Here is a 15,947-nt window from a genome sequence, read left to right as displayed (position 1 = left end):
AGCTTAAAGAAGTGAGCCATAATTCTCTCCAAGCTCCTCCCTGTTGCTGCAAACGAAGAGTTGCCATATTCTTCTGATTCCCCACTATCAACTACTGTATAGTTTGATTTCCATGAAGTTTCTGGCCAGTTTCCAAGGAATCACAGCGAGGATGATAAGTCAGAGTCCAGAGTATCTATTTTAGGCATCCATCCACAGCACTTTCAATTTCCAGTTTTTCTTCTGATCCTCACAGTTACCCAGTGAGAGGGATAAGAATGAACAAAGAAGCAGAGACAAGGTGAAATTTGAGTAACTTCATGAAAGTTCTTCCTAGGGCCCATGTTCTATTGCTGTCCACATGGAACCATGACTGTACAGCACAGGGTTTTTTTGTTTGTTTTTAAAACAATTCTTCTTTTTGACTAATTATTCAGATATTTTTCTCCTGAATGGGAAAAAAACTCCTAATTTTACATACTCCAGTGAGTATGCTCCTTCCTTCTCAGGAGGCAGTTAGATATAGGACATGTTTGATAAGTTTATTTTTTGCTTTTGGATGACAATACAGTCCCATATTTTAAAACGCTATTAAATAAATGTTAAATTAATTCCTCACAGGTAGAAAGTATAAAGTTTGCAACAGTTTTGGCTAAGTTGTGTTGTGGTTTATTCTAGACTCATAAATCAGCTCAGGAATGTTCTCAAACTACTCACTTCATACACCAACTTCTCCCTAAATTTATAGAAAAAAATGTAAGTAATGTGAAATAATACTGAAATGCATCTACAAACACTACTATTGGAATAACAGCAACAACAAATAATATTTATAAAATGCTAACCACATGCCAGGCACTATTCTAAGCACTTTTCATATTTTTAACCTTGTAAGGTAGGAACTATTATCCCCAATTTACAGATGAGGGAACTGAGGTTGCAAAAGGAGCTTGCACAAGGTAACACATCTAGTAAGTGGCAGAGCTGGGATTCAAAGTCAGACACGCATTCAAACACAAAGCTTTTTCTTCTTGCCATGGTTTATATAATTTAGAAAGAAAAATGGACTAGCAGGAAAAGGATATGAACAATTTCATTTCAGTTCTGTTCTTCACCTGAGTCAGTGAGAGCTATTATCTAAATTCTTGAGTAGACAGGGGAGACTGCCAACTCACTCCTAAATCAAGATAAATCATAATGGAAATGAGAAAATATTTAGTATCTAATTCTCTTGAAATTATACAGATCAGCATTAGGAGTTATTCTTTCTTTATTTCTTACTTTTCCAAAGAGATTTTTCCTGCTACATTTCCCAACCGCTAATGGACAAAGAGGCAGCATAAGTCTAGACTCTGAGGCCAGACTGCCTGGCTTGAATCAAGCTCCATATTTGCCAGCTCTGTGCCTCAATTTCCTCATCAGCAAAATAAAGGTAATAGCAATACATATTTATGTATTAGGCAGTTAAATGAATTAATATTGGCAAAGCACTAAGATCAGTGTCTGGCACATGAGTACTGAGTATTGTGTTTGAAAAAAAAAAAGAATGAAAGAAAGAAAAAAAATCTCAAGAGCATATTGCCCTTTTCAATGCTCTTCCCATCTAAAGCTGTGAGAAGCTGGATTTGAAGAGAAGCAGGAAGAAATTTCCATCTCAACATGATTTATTTTCCTTTGGCTTTAAGATGTGCCACACTGGGAAGATCTATCGTGGAAGCAAGTTTTAGTTATGTTTTTAGCTATTAGATGCATCTTGGACAAACCTGGTCTACAGAGTAAACCAACACCCACTGAGGAGGAAACTTTACAGTTACTTTGGCTGACACAGCCTCGTCAATTCCTGGTTGTAAAGTCATCCTTCTTAATCACTGGCAAGAGTTCTATGCCCCTGGATCTAAGAGATAAGAGTTTTGAAAGAAACCATTGAATTCTCACTTAAAAAAAATATAAGTAGATAAATAGAAAGTTCATATTTTCTTGACATGAGCAGAACAGAGAGTAAAAGTTTAAACTAATAAGCAGAGATGAATAAAATGTCACTCCTACTGCTTTTTATAGCTGACATCGTTGCAGGAAGCAGACCGCCAGATGAGGGCCACACATTCCAGGAGGACTGCTGTTCTGGTACCAGAAGCAACCTTCATTTAGTGTTCCGGGGGTGAAAGAGTCCTTCTTACAGAAAATAGATGAAAAGAGTTGAAATGCCCCTTTTTTGTTTCCCCTTTACCTCTCCCACCCCAGTTGGATCCTATACGCCTGAATTCCCACAGTGCTGCCCTATCCTCTGCTGAGAAAGATAATCAGCTTTCCTCTCCCTTGCTGGTGAACTTGACCACAATGCTGACACAGCCACCTCCTGTTATTGTAACTACACACTGAACTAACAGATACTGAAACCGCACACTTTGATGTGTTTTGACTAAATTAAACAACATAAGTATGCTCCTGTCCTAAGGAAAGACACTTGGAATGCATGTATCCACAAGTCTAGTCTCAAGCCCAGAACAACCTGTTCCAAACAGGGAATCAGATGTGGGAGGAAAATGTCCTGATAATTGACACAATGCCCTAAATATTTCACAACCATGTCTCTTACATAAGGACATGTACTTATCTTAATACTAAGGTGATAAGATGCCCTTAACAGTGAACCCTTTTGGCTCCCTCAGAAGTCATCTGGTATCTCCTTATCTCATTCCTAGAATGACTAGATACTTAGAAACTAGAAAGCAAAAGCTCTTGGAAAAGCTGTGTTTTCACCTGAGGTTGGCAATCGGTATGATAGACTCTTGATAATCTTTCGATTTAAAGGAAAGGAAGCCTATCAATGGTGATTATTCCCACACATCTTGATTTGGTTAATTTAGAAAGCTTCAGTGGGAAACAGAAGGCTGTTGGGGATCAGGTGTTGTCTGCCACAAGCTTACAGCATCTTTCCTTAGGGACAATCTTATGAAAGTGTCTTTTGGAAATGCTAGCATTTTAGATTCTCTTCTTTCCCGGCCACTCACCCTATATCCCTAAATGAGTAATCAGAGGCACAGGAATTTGGTTTTGAGGGTTTTTTGTTTGTTTTTAAAAATTTTTATTGAATCAATATTGATTATACATATTTTTGGGGTACAACATTGAGATATGTTGATCAAATCAATATTACTAGCATAAATATTGTTATAAATCCTAATTATTCTTTATGCCCCTTGTCCAATATCTTCCCCTCCCCCTCTCCTTCCCCCCTCCCCCCTCTAATTACCCTAGATCTCTTCTCTCCTTCTGAAAGAAGAATGGTTACTCTGTTGATTTGTGAGGCACAGGAATTTGAAGAGGGTTGCACACCGCCATGGAGTATCTATTTCCTATCTGCCCAACTGTGGGCTTATGACTCTTCTCAGAAACTATCCAGAAGTGACCCAGGTGCAGGAAGAGGTCCACCTTCACTTGTCACTGAGAGCACCTTTCTCGACTATGCTTCATATCTACTGCATCAAGATCTCACAGCTTCCCTCCTCATTCCTCAAAAGAGAAATATTCACTATTTATTTACTGTGAATTATATAGCTAAACTCATATGCAAAACCAGAACAAAGTCTAGTCGATTACAGAGTACTCGTAAGGAAGAACAGAATAATTCAGCCATATCCCCTTGCATTTCTCCAGACAAAAATACTACAGCTCAGAACACTTTAAAACTTTAAAATTTCTATCCCTTTCAAGTTTTAGGACTTCTTTCAAACATTGCTTCTTTACCTCCTGACATTTTACTTTATGTGTAGATGGAATTTGAAATTAATTTGTATTTTCTTTCTTTAAAGTAAGGTACCACTCTCAAGAGCTCAGCCAATCATGGGACATGACATTTTTTTTCACTAAATTCTTCATGGAAGCCAGGAGAAGCAGAATATAATGCTATATTACTTCATTCACCAAAAATTTGTTTTTTTAAAAGTTTGTTTAAAATAGGAAGCAGAAGCTGATTTCTTTGGCTGAAAGATTACATGTATTAATAAGATGAAATAATTATGAATTGGCACGAGGGATGGCTTAAGCTTGCCTTAAAATCATTATACCAATTGATAATTATCTGTAGGAGGAAAAAGTCATCTTGTTGCTATCCAGCTACCCTACTGCACTCAATATAGGAAATGTCATCAAACATAAAGTCACACTTTTACTGAATTCCTCTGCATGTCACTGATGTTTCTAACAAAGAAAACATTCCTATGATAATTCATCTTTTCACTGTGAGTTTAATGTTATTTTACAGGAAAGTTCAGGTTTTCTTCAATCTCCAAAGAAGATGAAGGTGATATTATGTATGAAAGAAGTCTTGTGGAAACACATATTTTGACTTTACTAAATTTACTGGGGATGAAGAGATCAAGAAAGGAGGGAGAAATTAAGCGCAGTGTCCCAGAGGGAGCCGTGCCTCACTGTACCGTCCTTCACGCCTGTCAACTGTTTGCAAATGAAATGATGCCATTATCTACCTTGTTATTCCATTTTTTGTTAAAATAGCATTTGCCCATTTTTCCATCCTTATCTTTCTCGATCTCTTTTGGCCCATGGCATAGTTTCCTTCCCTCCTTACAGCTTCCCTCTCTTCTTGGAGCTTTTCAGATCCCACCATCATCAGGCTTCTACTTTGCACTTACCTTCTCGCTTTCATCCTCTTCATAAGCCACATCTGTGGTGTCAACTATAATCTTTGCACTTGTAACTCCTGAAAGTTAACCACCCCCCCAGACTTGCTCCTGAATGCCAAACCCTTATTTCTAATTTCCTATAAAACAATGGGTCAGAACTGCACGGTCCACTTATATGCAGATATTTTTCAACCAACTGAAGATCGAAAATACAGTACTTGTGACATGGGGAACCCATGTATTAGGAGGGCCAACTTTTCACATAAGTGGGTTTCTCAGGACCAACTGTGGGACTTGAGCATCTGCAAGTTTTGATATACAGAGGGGCCCCTGAACCAATGCCCTGCATATAGAGAGGAATGGCTGTATACTCAAAACTCAGGTCACCACCTCTGCCCATCTTCCCTTTCTACCTGCGGCTGCTCCAGCGGTCAACTTTTCAGTGACCAGCACCCAACAGCTGACTCCTGGCATCCTCTACTTCTCCTTACCCCAAACAGTCAGTCATCTGGTCACCTCAGTTGTGTCCCTCACATCATCTCTTCTGAATCTGTCCCTCACTTTAGCCACAGCTAAATGATGAGGACTTATTTTAAGTCCTCATCATTTTCTACCGAAATTTCAGCACAAGCCTCCTAACTGTCATTCCAGCTCCAGGTTTGTGCCCCTGGCCTTCCAAGTCACCCTCTCCACTGCCATCACTGTCTTGACTCATCATGGCTTTGCCCAAAATCTTTTCGTTAAAATCCCAGCTTATTACGGCATTTGGTGACCCTTGTGTGTGAAACCTGCTTGCTGTTCCTGCCTTATCACCCTCCAAGCGACCTATGCACCAAACCACTAGGAGAAATGCCTCATGTGCTCTCATGCCAACCTGTCTTTGCATACGTGTGTTCCTTCTATCAGAAATGCCCTTTTCTCTTGTTTGCTTGGTTATCTCCTATTCACTTTTCAAGACCCCAGCTCAAATGCCACTTTCTCCAGGAAGCTTTCCCTCATCTGACATATCCCCCTCCACTGTTGTTCCCCAAACCACCAGTGGCCAATCTGAGTTAGGCTTTCCTACAGTCTGGGCTTTTTAGCTTTCTCTGAAAACTCACTCCACTGTAGTGCCACTGCTCAATGACTCTCCCTCTTCAAATCAGCTCTAGGGCTACTGGAAGTGTATTGCACTCATCTCCTTATCCCCAAGGCTCGGCGTGCAGATGCAATGCTATGTGTTTGCTGGGGGAGACAGATTAACGGGGGAAAGGGGTGGCGTCTGCCTTACTTGCTTCCCACAGATGTTTTCTTGCCCTAGGCCCTACACTCTCACTACCCTTTCCTAAGTGCTACTTTATTTGAATTTTACCGTTAGGGGGATGTCTTCTCAATGGGAAAAATCACTGGCCTCTTTTTAACCAGTGTATCCAGTATCCTCTGCTAGTAAACTGTTCAAAGTAGAAGCCAAAGACCTACATTAGCCTTCAAGGTCCTGCCAGATAGCTTCACCCCATCCCTATGACCTTTCTGACAACATTTCGTGCAATTCAGGTTTTCTCTATGTCTGCTCTAATCACAGGGGCCTCCTTGCTGATTCCCGAGAACACAGGGCCTCCTACCACTTCAGCGTCTTTACAATTGCCCAGAAGGTTAAAATGCTCTTCCTCCAAATAGCTGTACTTTCAGGTCTTTGCCCAAATGTCACCTTCTCAGCGATGCCTTCTTTAACCACCCCTAGCACCTCACATATTCCTGCTTCCTGTATTCCTCCTGTATTACTGCTTCCCCACTTTGTTTTCCTCCATAGTGTTGATCATCTGGCACACTGTATATTTTAATTGACTCCGTCTATGAATGTAAACACCCTGTGGGTAGGGATCTTTGCCTGTTTGATTCCCTGCTGAATCCCCAGCATCTACTTCCTGGTACCCAGAAAGTGCTCAGTGATTGCTCTGCCATACTAGATCATGGTTTTCAAGCTTTTAAAAAGCAGTACAAACAACAGCAACAAAACAGACAACTCAATTAAAAAATGGGCAAAGAACTTGAATAGACGTTTCTCTAAAGAAGACATGCAAAGGGCCAACAAGTTGCACATGAAACAAATGCTCAAATCACTGATCCTTAGAGAAATGCAAATCATAACCACAATGAAATAATCACCACATACCTTAGGATGAACATAGTAAAAAAGAGAATAGCAATTGTTGGCAAGGATGTGGAGAAACTGGGACTCTTCTGCATTGCTAGTAGGAATGTAAAATGGTGTAGCTGCTTGGAAAACAGTATGGAGGTTCCTCAAAATATTAAACAGAATTACTATATGATCCAGCAGTTCCAATTCTAGGTATATATCCAAAAGAATGGAAAGCAGAAACTTAAAGAGATATTTGTATACCTATGTTCATAATAGCGTTTTTCAGAATAGCCAAAAGGTAAAAGCAATTCAAGTTTCCATTAACAGATGCATGGATAAACAAAATGTGGCATATGCATAAGATGGAATATTATTCAGCCTTAAGAAGAAAGGAAGTTCTGACACATGCTACAATGTAGGTGAACCCTGAGAACGTCACACTAAGTGAAACAAGCCAGACATGAAAAGACGAATATTGTCTGATTCCACTTACATAAGGTACCTAGAGTGGTCAAATTCATAGAGACAGAAAATAGAACAGTGGTTGCCAAGGGATGAGGGGAGAGAAGCGAAGTCAGTGTTTAATGAACACAGAGGTTCAGTTCGGGAATATGGAAAAATTCTGGAGATGTATGACAGAGATGGTTGCACAAATATACGAACATACTTCATGCCACTGAACTATATACCTAAAAATGGTTAAAATGGTAAATTTTATGTTACATATATTTTACCACAATTTTTAAAAAGCAGCATAGCTCTTGCCTTACACTCTAATAATAAGCCTAATTAATACATAAGGCAGATAGAAGTGAAGCTGCTGCAGCTGAAGCAGGAAAGAGAGGGCCAGGGTATGTCCACCGTGCTGGGCACCTTGTTGCTGCCCCTGGAACACGAACTCCAGAGAGATTCTGAGCCATCACAGAGGAGAGTCACAGCTCCATCCTGAAGTGCTTATGCACCAGTTTCACTGTTTTTAAGGTCAGGAATTTAAAAGTTACCTTTGGCTCCATTTCTAGGAGGAATTTAGCACAAAGGAAAAAGGCCATCATGAACTGGCCTTAGGCCAAATGTCAACACTGACTTATTTTGACAGAAATCACTTTGTATCCCAGTGGCAGGGGAGAAATATCAGGGAAAGAGCAACATTAAGTCACTGGCATCCATTTTCAATGATCATTAATGCCTCACATTTTCTGAGCCCTTTCCTATAATAACTCAATCCTCAAAATAATCCTGTCAAATAGGTATGAAAGAAATTGTGTAATCTCCGATTCACAAGTGAATAAACATACAAAATTCAGTGGGCATTAGCCACAGAGAATGACGGAAGAGGGACTGACCTTAGGATATTAACTAACATTTATTAAGGATTTATTAATGAAGACACTGGGCCAACATTTCCCATGAACCATTGGATTTCATACTTCCAACCAGCTGCCTTCTACTATTTGGTGGTTACTACTGTTATTACTCCTTTTTATAGAAGAGAAAACTGATGTTCAAACAATAAATAACTACCCCCGAATTAAATAGCTAATAAGTGGTAGATGTACTAAACCATCTTACTCCAGAGCCTGTGCACTTAGCTACCATCACTCTAGAGTGTCCACCTGGGTCCTCAAGTCTGGCTCCTTGGGAGAGGCCCAACAATGCTTCTTTCAGCCTTGAAAACAAGCACAAGATGAGTCCCCAAAGGTCAATGTGTTTTCTAACTCTAAACTGAACCAGGACTGACAAAATAAATCATTCCCTGAGTGTAACAAGACACTATTTCTTAGACTAAGAGATTGCTAGATCTTTTAAAATACTATAAATTTTTTATACAAAAATATCCTCAAGCTTATTAGAATAAAGAGTCACATTTGGATCATCCCATTCAATACCTCCTGATTTTCTCAGTAAACACCTCTCCATAGAAATAATCTGCTAACAGAGTGCCAGTTATTCCCTGTCCTTTTCCAAGGGTTTCTTCAGAACTCTCTGAGGATATGTCCACTTTATTCTCCAGAAACTGAAGAGAGGAGAAATGCTTTGTGGTTGGTCAATAGTGCATTGAGTTTGCAGGGCCACCCCATGGGCTGCAAGGGCTTTGCGCCAATCGAAACAAATATTAATTTGGAAGCACTCCTGGTGCTGACTCCAAACGGACAACCACAAAGGACAGGCAAGGGGAAGAAAGGGACAAAGTCACAGCAGGGCTCGAAGCCAACAGCTGGAGTTATTTCCACTCTTCATGAGAGGGTTCCAGACCATTTCCTTCACAAAGACCTAGAAGTGGCTTCTTTGAACCCACTAAACATGAGATATATATATATATATCATGGTAGATGTATATATATGTGTGTGTATATATACACACACACACGTATAAATTCTAATAACAAAATCTATATATAATATATGTGTTTTATTTACTTCAGGTGTTACATACATCAACACCAGCTCCTCATACATGCATCACCTTTGGCTTGGAATGTGTGACACCTGATTATAGGTCCACCACCCCACAAACTGTAGGTACACTGCTTTTCTCACTTCCATTCCAGACCTGGTCTAACCTGTAACATTTTCCAGTGGAGAGAAGTATGTGCCATTCCTCTCACCTGAAAACCCAGGATAAAGAGGGGTCTTACCGAGTTCTCCTTTAGCTGCAGCCCTTCCCCATTGGGAAGGGAGGAACGTCTCTTGGATGAGTTCCTATTTGGGGTTGAGGTAATGGCCCCTGCTTTCTTCTTCACGGTAAGCACCTCACAGCTGGCTTGGTCTTCATTGTGTGTGCTCTTCCCAGCATTGATAACCCTGGAGAAGAAGCCAGAAAGGCTGGTCAGGCAGAGGGATTTCCAGAAAGCTGAGTGCTTAGTTCCCGTCTCAAAGGTCAGCCAAGGCAGTCTCCACAATGGACGCAAAACTAAAGCCCTACTTAATGCAAAGGACCTTATGGTCTTAGAATTTTATGTTCCTGAATAAATGGATTTGTTAAAAATGGAATTATATTAGCACCCATTAAAACATTTACTAAAGAAGTTGTTTTGAGCTCAGTCCACCTTCACAGATATCCGATAGATATGATCAATTCCATTGATCCGTTCTAGTCAAAACCCACGAGGCAATCACTCTTTCACATTAGTCTGGAACCTGAACTTTTTGGCAATTACAATGAAAACAGATAGGCTGGCACAGGGAATTCTGTTTTGTTTTTGTTTTAAGTGATAAAGAGCAAAACCACCATCAGTCTCATCAATGTCCATGGCAGTAGTTTATAGCACACTGTAAAATACAAGGGAACAGAGAACTGTATTTCACTACTGCCATGCCCATTTTTACTTGCCATGCCCATTTTTACAATAAGGAAGTGAAAGGATCAAAGGTTTATTCTTTTAAAAATATTTTTATCCCTTTATCTTTTCTCCTATAGAATAACATTCATCACACTGTCCCATCACAAGAGGCTATAGGCACTATGATACGGTCACCAAGTCACATAATGATGATATCGCATCATGTTGACATTGCTTTAGTCTAATTACTAAGCATTTTAAGCATAGAAATGCTTCAGAAAAACATGGTACATCACTACCTTTTTCTGTATCCAGTGACTGCACCCTGAACTCGTGGCTTTCACCATTTGCTTATTAAGTAATCAAGCAGCAGCTAAAATAGATTTCTCTCCTTGATTTGCCATTGTCTGTGTTTTCTTCCTGAAGATTCAACAGTGTCACAGTAGCTGACAGAACGAGTGTAGAGTATATAGAATTCAGTGGCAAGGAAAGAAAAGGCGTTTTTATTATTTATTTATTTTTAAAAGGTTAGCTAAATGGAAATTCACTCTGTCTGGTGGGTACACTGCTCTATGAATCTGGTTGCACCCCTCCTAACAATTAAGGAAAAGATTATCATTTTCAAATGACTTTTTTTTCTTTTTAATTTTGCAATAATTATGGAGTCAGAGTAAGTTGCAAAAATAGTACAGTCTCATGTACCCTTCACATAACTTCTCACAGTGGTGACATATAACTATAGTACAATATCAAAGCCAATAAATCAGCACTGTTACAGTACTGTCACCCAGACTACAGACCTTACTCAGATTTCACCAGTTTTTAGGCCAAATAGCTTATAGTACTGAAAATTGTACACCGACATATACACACCACAACCAAATAGGAAAGGAAAGCAAATTGAGATTTGGGTGCAGCAAGATCTAAAGGGAGTGTATTTCAAATAATCGCCTGCCAAACCCTGGGATTCTATGTAAGTGTTTAGATGCTTTAACATTTTCTTTAAATTTATTTTTTAAATTTATAAGCATTTTTTAAAAATGCAATAATTTATAAGTTCATTCTTATCTGTGCATGTAAACAAATACATTCTAATCTACATATTTGGGGCAGCTTTGGCATAACAAATCTTCCATCTTTTTCCTATAATTGACCAGTATCATTAGATTGGAAAGAAAACTGTTAAAAAATTACTATTTATATTTATCTGCATATTCTAAGAAAAAGGCCATACCAGTCATCTATCATCTCTTCTATATCAAATTTCTGTGTTAATCAAAATTGCTTGTTTTTAGGTTTATTATAAATTTCAACTTAAGCATATTTTCATAAACAAAAGCCTACTTTTACTCACTTCACATATTAAAGTTCCTTTTGTAATATTTTTTAAAGGTAGACTGTAGCTTACAGACTTTGAAAATCATTGTTCCAGAGGCCTGTGTCTGTGAGGTCCAGTTAGCCTCTGGTGCTTACCACTCACTCTTGGGTCTGAGGGGTGGAGAGAGGGAGGCTTCAATGTCTACTTTCCTGCTCCAGTTTCACCTGCTCTCCTCTGAGAGAATTTTCATAGGGCTTGAGAGTAAAATATAATTCTTGAGGACAAGACAATGATTAACGCTACTGCACTCACTGCCCGAGCTAAGGAACTTTCCCCAAGTTTTGCAACCAGGATGTGGCACAGCTGGGATTCAGAGGTCTACCCTGACTCCCAACCTAACCTCTTCCTATCACACCAGGGGCCAGCAGCCTGCGGCAGGCTACGCTGGACTGTGTGGGGACGCAGAGACTACACAGATTAAGCAAGGTCTGGTCCAGGTTAGAGAGAAAGGGGAATTCCCTCCTTGCTTCTCTGGCTATTGGAAGAGTCCAGGAAAGGGTCCAGGGAAGGGGGTGGATGGGTGGCTCAGTTCTGCCTGTCCTTAGAGAAGCTCATGCTTAATCCAAGCCAAGTCACTGGAGGGGCTGCAGCTGAAGCTCCCAATACAGGACATTCATTTGTCTCAAACATCCCTTTCATGTCTATCCTCAGAGAAACCAACCAGGCAGAGGAAGAAGGTTCAAAATACCACCTGCCTCTTCTCAGTTCAGGGTGGATTTTTACTGGGTGGTGATATTATACCATCAGGGTCTCCCAAATGAGCACATTCCTTAGGGAAAGCTGACATGGAGGTTCAGCTGGGAAAAACAGTTCCTGACCCCTATCCCCTCGATACTGTCCTCTGTACAAGATGCTAGCTGCTGTTGTCAGAACTTAGCATTACTCTGACCACTGTCACCTGACCTAACTTTGTGCTGTAGTCAGGTTTTTGTTGTTTTTTCCTTATTTTGTTTTGATTTTTGAACAAAGCATCACTGATTCCCAAGGCTGACTCATCTGCCACTGCTGTTTTCCAACAGTCAAGAAAGCTACTGTAATTACATAAATCACAAATCACTGTCCCCTGAAAATGCTTCGTCTCCTGTCTCTTTCAGTGGATAATATACTCTAGAGTTGACCTTACTTCAGCAAGCGGTCCTAGAAATCTTATTTTAAGCATGAGAAACCCAGGGCCTTGGAGGACAGTGACTCCCGCAAGGTCACGCAGCTAAATACAGCAGAGCTGTGAACACACTTCAGAGTTCTGAGCTCTTTCTGCTCCGGCTCTCGGGTTTTTTTATTTTCCTATTGTGTGTCTATTCTTGTCAGCACTTGGTATAGAGGTCTGTACTGCAATGACTCAGCAAAGCCAGACAACTGTGAAAGAACAATTACTGGTGACCTTACTTTGCCATTTCATGTTAAATACAGATTGTGAATAACACTACTGAAATATCAAAAAATCAGAAATGTCAACCTAGTGAGAAGAGAGCAGTCCCAACCCTGTAAGTCTATTTGGGCAGGCATCTGATTACTATCCAGCTGATAATTAATTTAAATATTAATTAAATATCAATTATTTGAAGTCATTGTCTTTTTTTAAAGTTTATTAAATTTTTTTTTTTTACATTCTATGACATTGTTGCAGAGCAGTTGAGGGGAGGGGCAATAGAGAAGGAAATAGGGTGGAAGCAGGAGGAAGGAGGAGCAGGGTTGAGGCCTATAGCACCCCCCTCATTTCTGCAGGGGAGACTAGGGGGCTTCCAGCAGAGGCTTGGTCATTGCTGGGCTCAGTGCAGATGTCAGAGAGTGTGGCTGAAGCCCTCGCCTCCCCTCCCCCCACCCCACCCACGCCAGCACAGGAGCCCAGGGCACTTCCTGGAGTGGCTTGGTGGTCATCACTGGGCTGGTTGTGGGTGTTGGGGGGCATGGCTGAGGCCCCCAGCCCTCCCCCTCTCTGGCTTGGGGGCCCAGGGGGCTTCTGGTCCTTCTAGGTGTTATAGGTGTTCTTTGGTGATATGAGACCTTTACTAGTTAATATCAAACTTTTTATCTGGTTGTGGGTATTTTGTTTTTTCTTCCAGTTCTGTGCTGGATTATTTGCTGTTTCCACCACCTAAACTCTGCACTGGAACTAACTTGTTGTCTTTTGCTTACTTCTAAAATGGGAGAACTTCCTGTGGGGACCAGTACTTGAGCTCTGTATTTGAGCTAAATTGTTGCTTTGCTGTTGATTCCCTGGGGAAGGCTTTACTGGTTGACTTTATAGGTACTTCCAGGTCTCATTTGATATGGTACACCTGGGTTGTGTAGACACACTGGTCTGGGCCGAGTCTTTTCAGAAACTGCACTCCCTGCAGTTCTATATTCCTGACCAGTCTCTACTGAGTGGTCCTGTGCTGGTTGGGGGACAGATCAGCTGTCCTTGCTGTGCCCCAGTGTTTTCCTGGTGGGCCTGTCTCTCCTACTGCCCACACTCCAAACACTTCCCATAGTACAGGCCATGCGCTGGTACCTTGCGATGACTCACCAGCCTCTGAGTGGCTCCTTTTTTTCAGTTATTGTGGCTCCTCACTTCTATGTGGGTCCACAGGAACCCTGTCAGTGGTCCTGCTGGCCTGAGGGCCACCAAGGCCCTTTTCTCCCCTGCTGCCTCCAAACAACTCCATCCAAATGGCATAGCTGTAGCTTTTGCCAGTTCCTGCCCCAAGCGCTCACCAGCTCCAGCCTGGAAGCGGCTGGGGCTTGAAACGGTTGGAGCTGTTCTTTCTTTCTCTCATGGTGGCTTCTCCTGCCTTCATGCACTACATAGGTCTTTCCTCCTTTTCCCCTGAGCTCTAGCAGCCCCGGCTTGGCTGTTGTTGCTTTCTAATAGTTGTAAATTTGTTGATTTGTGGGACAGAGTGATGCTGGGGACCATCTATTCCACCATCTTGACCAGAAGCCTCACTGCCTCTTTTTATAAAAAGCACAACTCTTATCCCATATTTTATATTATTTCAAATGCTATACTCCACACGGCTTTAGTACAATGATCTGATTTTTAATTTACTTTGGCTTTAACAAATTTGACCACTATCAATTAAAACATTTTATTTTGCTCATTTAAGGCAAATGCTTTGTTTACTAAATGTAAATGAAACCTTTAACTCTTGTAAAAAAGTAAATTGAGAAAAACTTTGTTTCCCAAGCTGAGGAGCAGTACACTAACAGATTCGACAATTTCCTAAAATGTGAGCAGTTGTGTCAGTAGCTACACTTCCTTATTGTCTTATGCTCCAGCAAGTCAGCACTACCTTGAGATCAATGGGAAACATTACATTGTCTCAACAATACCTATCTGTGATGATTATTGTGAAGGCTTAAAAACAAAATGCTGGTGGACCATGAATCATGATAACTTTGGTGATATTTTCTAATTTCCACAAAGAGGGAAAACATTTTCCTTGAAATTATTAAACTTGAGGTAATAAATTGTGATGGTTAAGAACATGAGCTATCTCTTTAGAACTCAGCACATAGCAGTTGCTCAACAAATGTTTGTTGAATGAATGAATCAGACAGAAATCTACCACTACTCTGCTACTTTCTTGATGTGTAGGGTAGTATCTTACATTTGTTGAGAAACTATTTATGTACCAGAGACTGTTGTTAGCATTTCACATGTAGCAATTAACTCATTTCATCCTCTTGTCAACTCTAGGAGGTGGATTCGACTGTTAACCCCTTTTTAAAGATAAGCCACAGCTAGTGACTGGCAGAGCAGTTTAGGAAAGTTGCTTAACTTTTGCAAATCTCAGTTCCTTAGCTGTAGTTCACAGACTAAATTCTATGAATTACCAAGATGTGTGTGTTGGGGAGGAGGACTTTAGTCATCTGAATTAAAGAACTGGGTAATTTTCAAGTTAGGATTAAAATTCCAATAGAAAAAACATTAGAGGATGAAGGGGAAGGATAGCTTCAATATAGAAAGCTCAGACCCAGTTCTTGCAACTCTTAGAAGAACATGACACATCTGCCCTGGTAAAGACACGTGGTCAAGTGAAATTCATTTATGTACTGCTTTAACCTACCAACCTACCTTCAATCGAACCAAAACACCTAGGTTTTTCACCCCTTGTAAAAATAGGTGAACACAGAAGTTGAAGGACTTGGAAGTCAAAAATCCTAGATATGTATCAGATACAGCTTGAAGTTATGACCCAAATACCAGGCATGAACATGACTGTGAGATCGCAGCAATAGCAGAATCTACTTAAAGAGAGCAAGCTATTGGTTGTGCTACCATCACCCACTTGGAAAACTTGTCTTCCTTTCCTGTTTGTGAACTTTTTTGTAATCAACTCGACCTGAATTTCAAAAGAAAAGTCCTGCTTTTAATTGCAACTGTTAAACTATCAGGTTATCTGCCTCTCACAAACTTGACTCCAAGGACACTCATCTGATGATATGACACCTAGAACGGATCCCTTTTGCTAAATACAGACAAAGTAAGAGTCTCAAATATTCTCAAGTAGTGAGCCCTTGTCACAAAGGCCACTGGCCCAGAAAACCAACAATTTTCAAAG

The 15,947-nt window shown here is 40.5% G+C and overlaps 1 protein-coding gene across 1 annotated transcript in view; it reads right to left on the bottom strand.

Annotated features, from left to right (window-relative positions):
- The window catches only part of PPM1H (protein phosphatase, Mg2+/Mn2+ dependent 1H), a 254,270-nt gene that overhangs the window by 139,573 nt on the left and 98,750 nt on the right, over nucleotides 1–15,947 (bottom strand). The window contains exon 2 of the mRNA XM_063076146.1: nucleotides 9,378–9,543. Within this exon, the coding sequence (XP_062932216.1) occupies nucleotides 9,378–9,543 (166 nt within the window). The remainder of the gene's footprint in view (nucleotides 1–9,377; nucleotides 9,544–15,947) is intronic.

The sequence above is a fragment of the Cynocephalus volans genome, chromosome 12, assembly GCF_027409185.1.
Source record: "Cynocephalus volans isolate mCynVol1 chromosome 12, mCynVol1.pri, whole genome shotgun sequence".
NCBI classification, from domain to species: Eukaryota; Metazoa; Chordata; class Mammalia; order Dermoptera; family Cynocephalidae; genus Cynocephalus; species Cynocephalus volans.
This window is presented reverse-complemented; position numbering and strand designations above follow the sequence as displayed.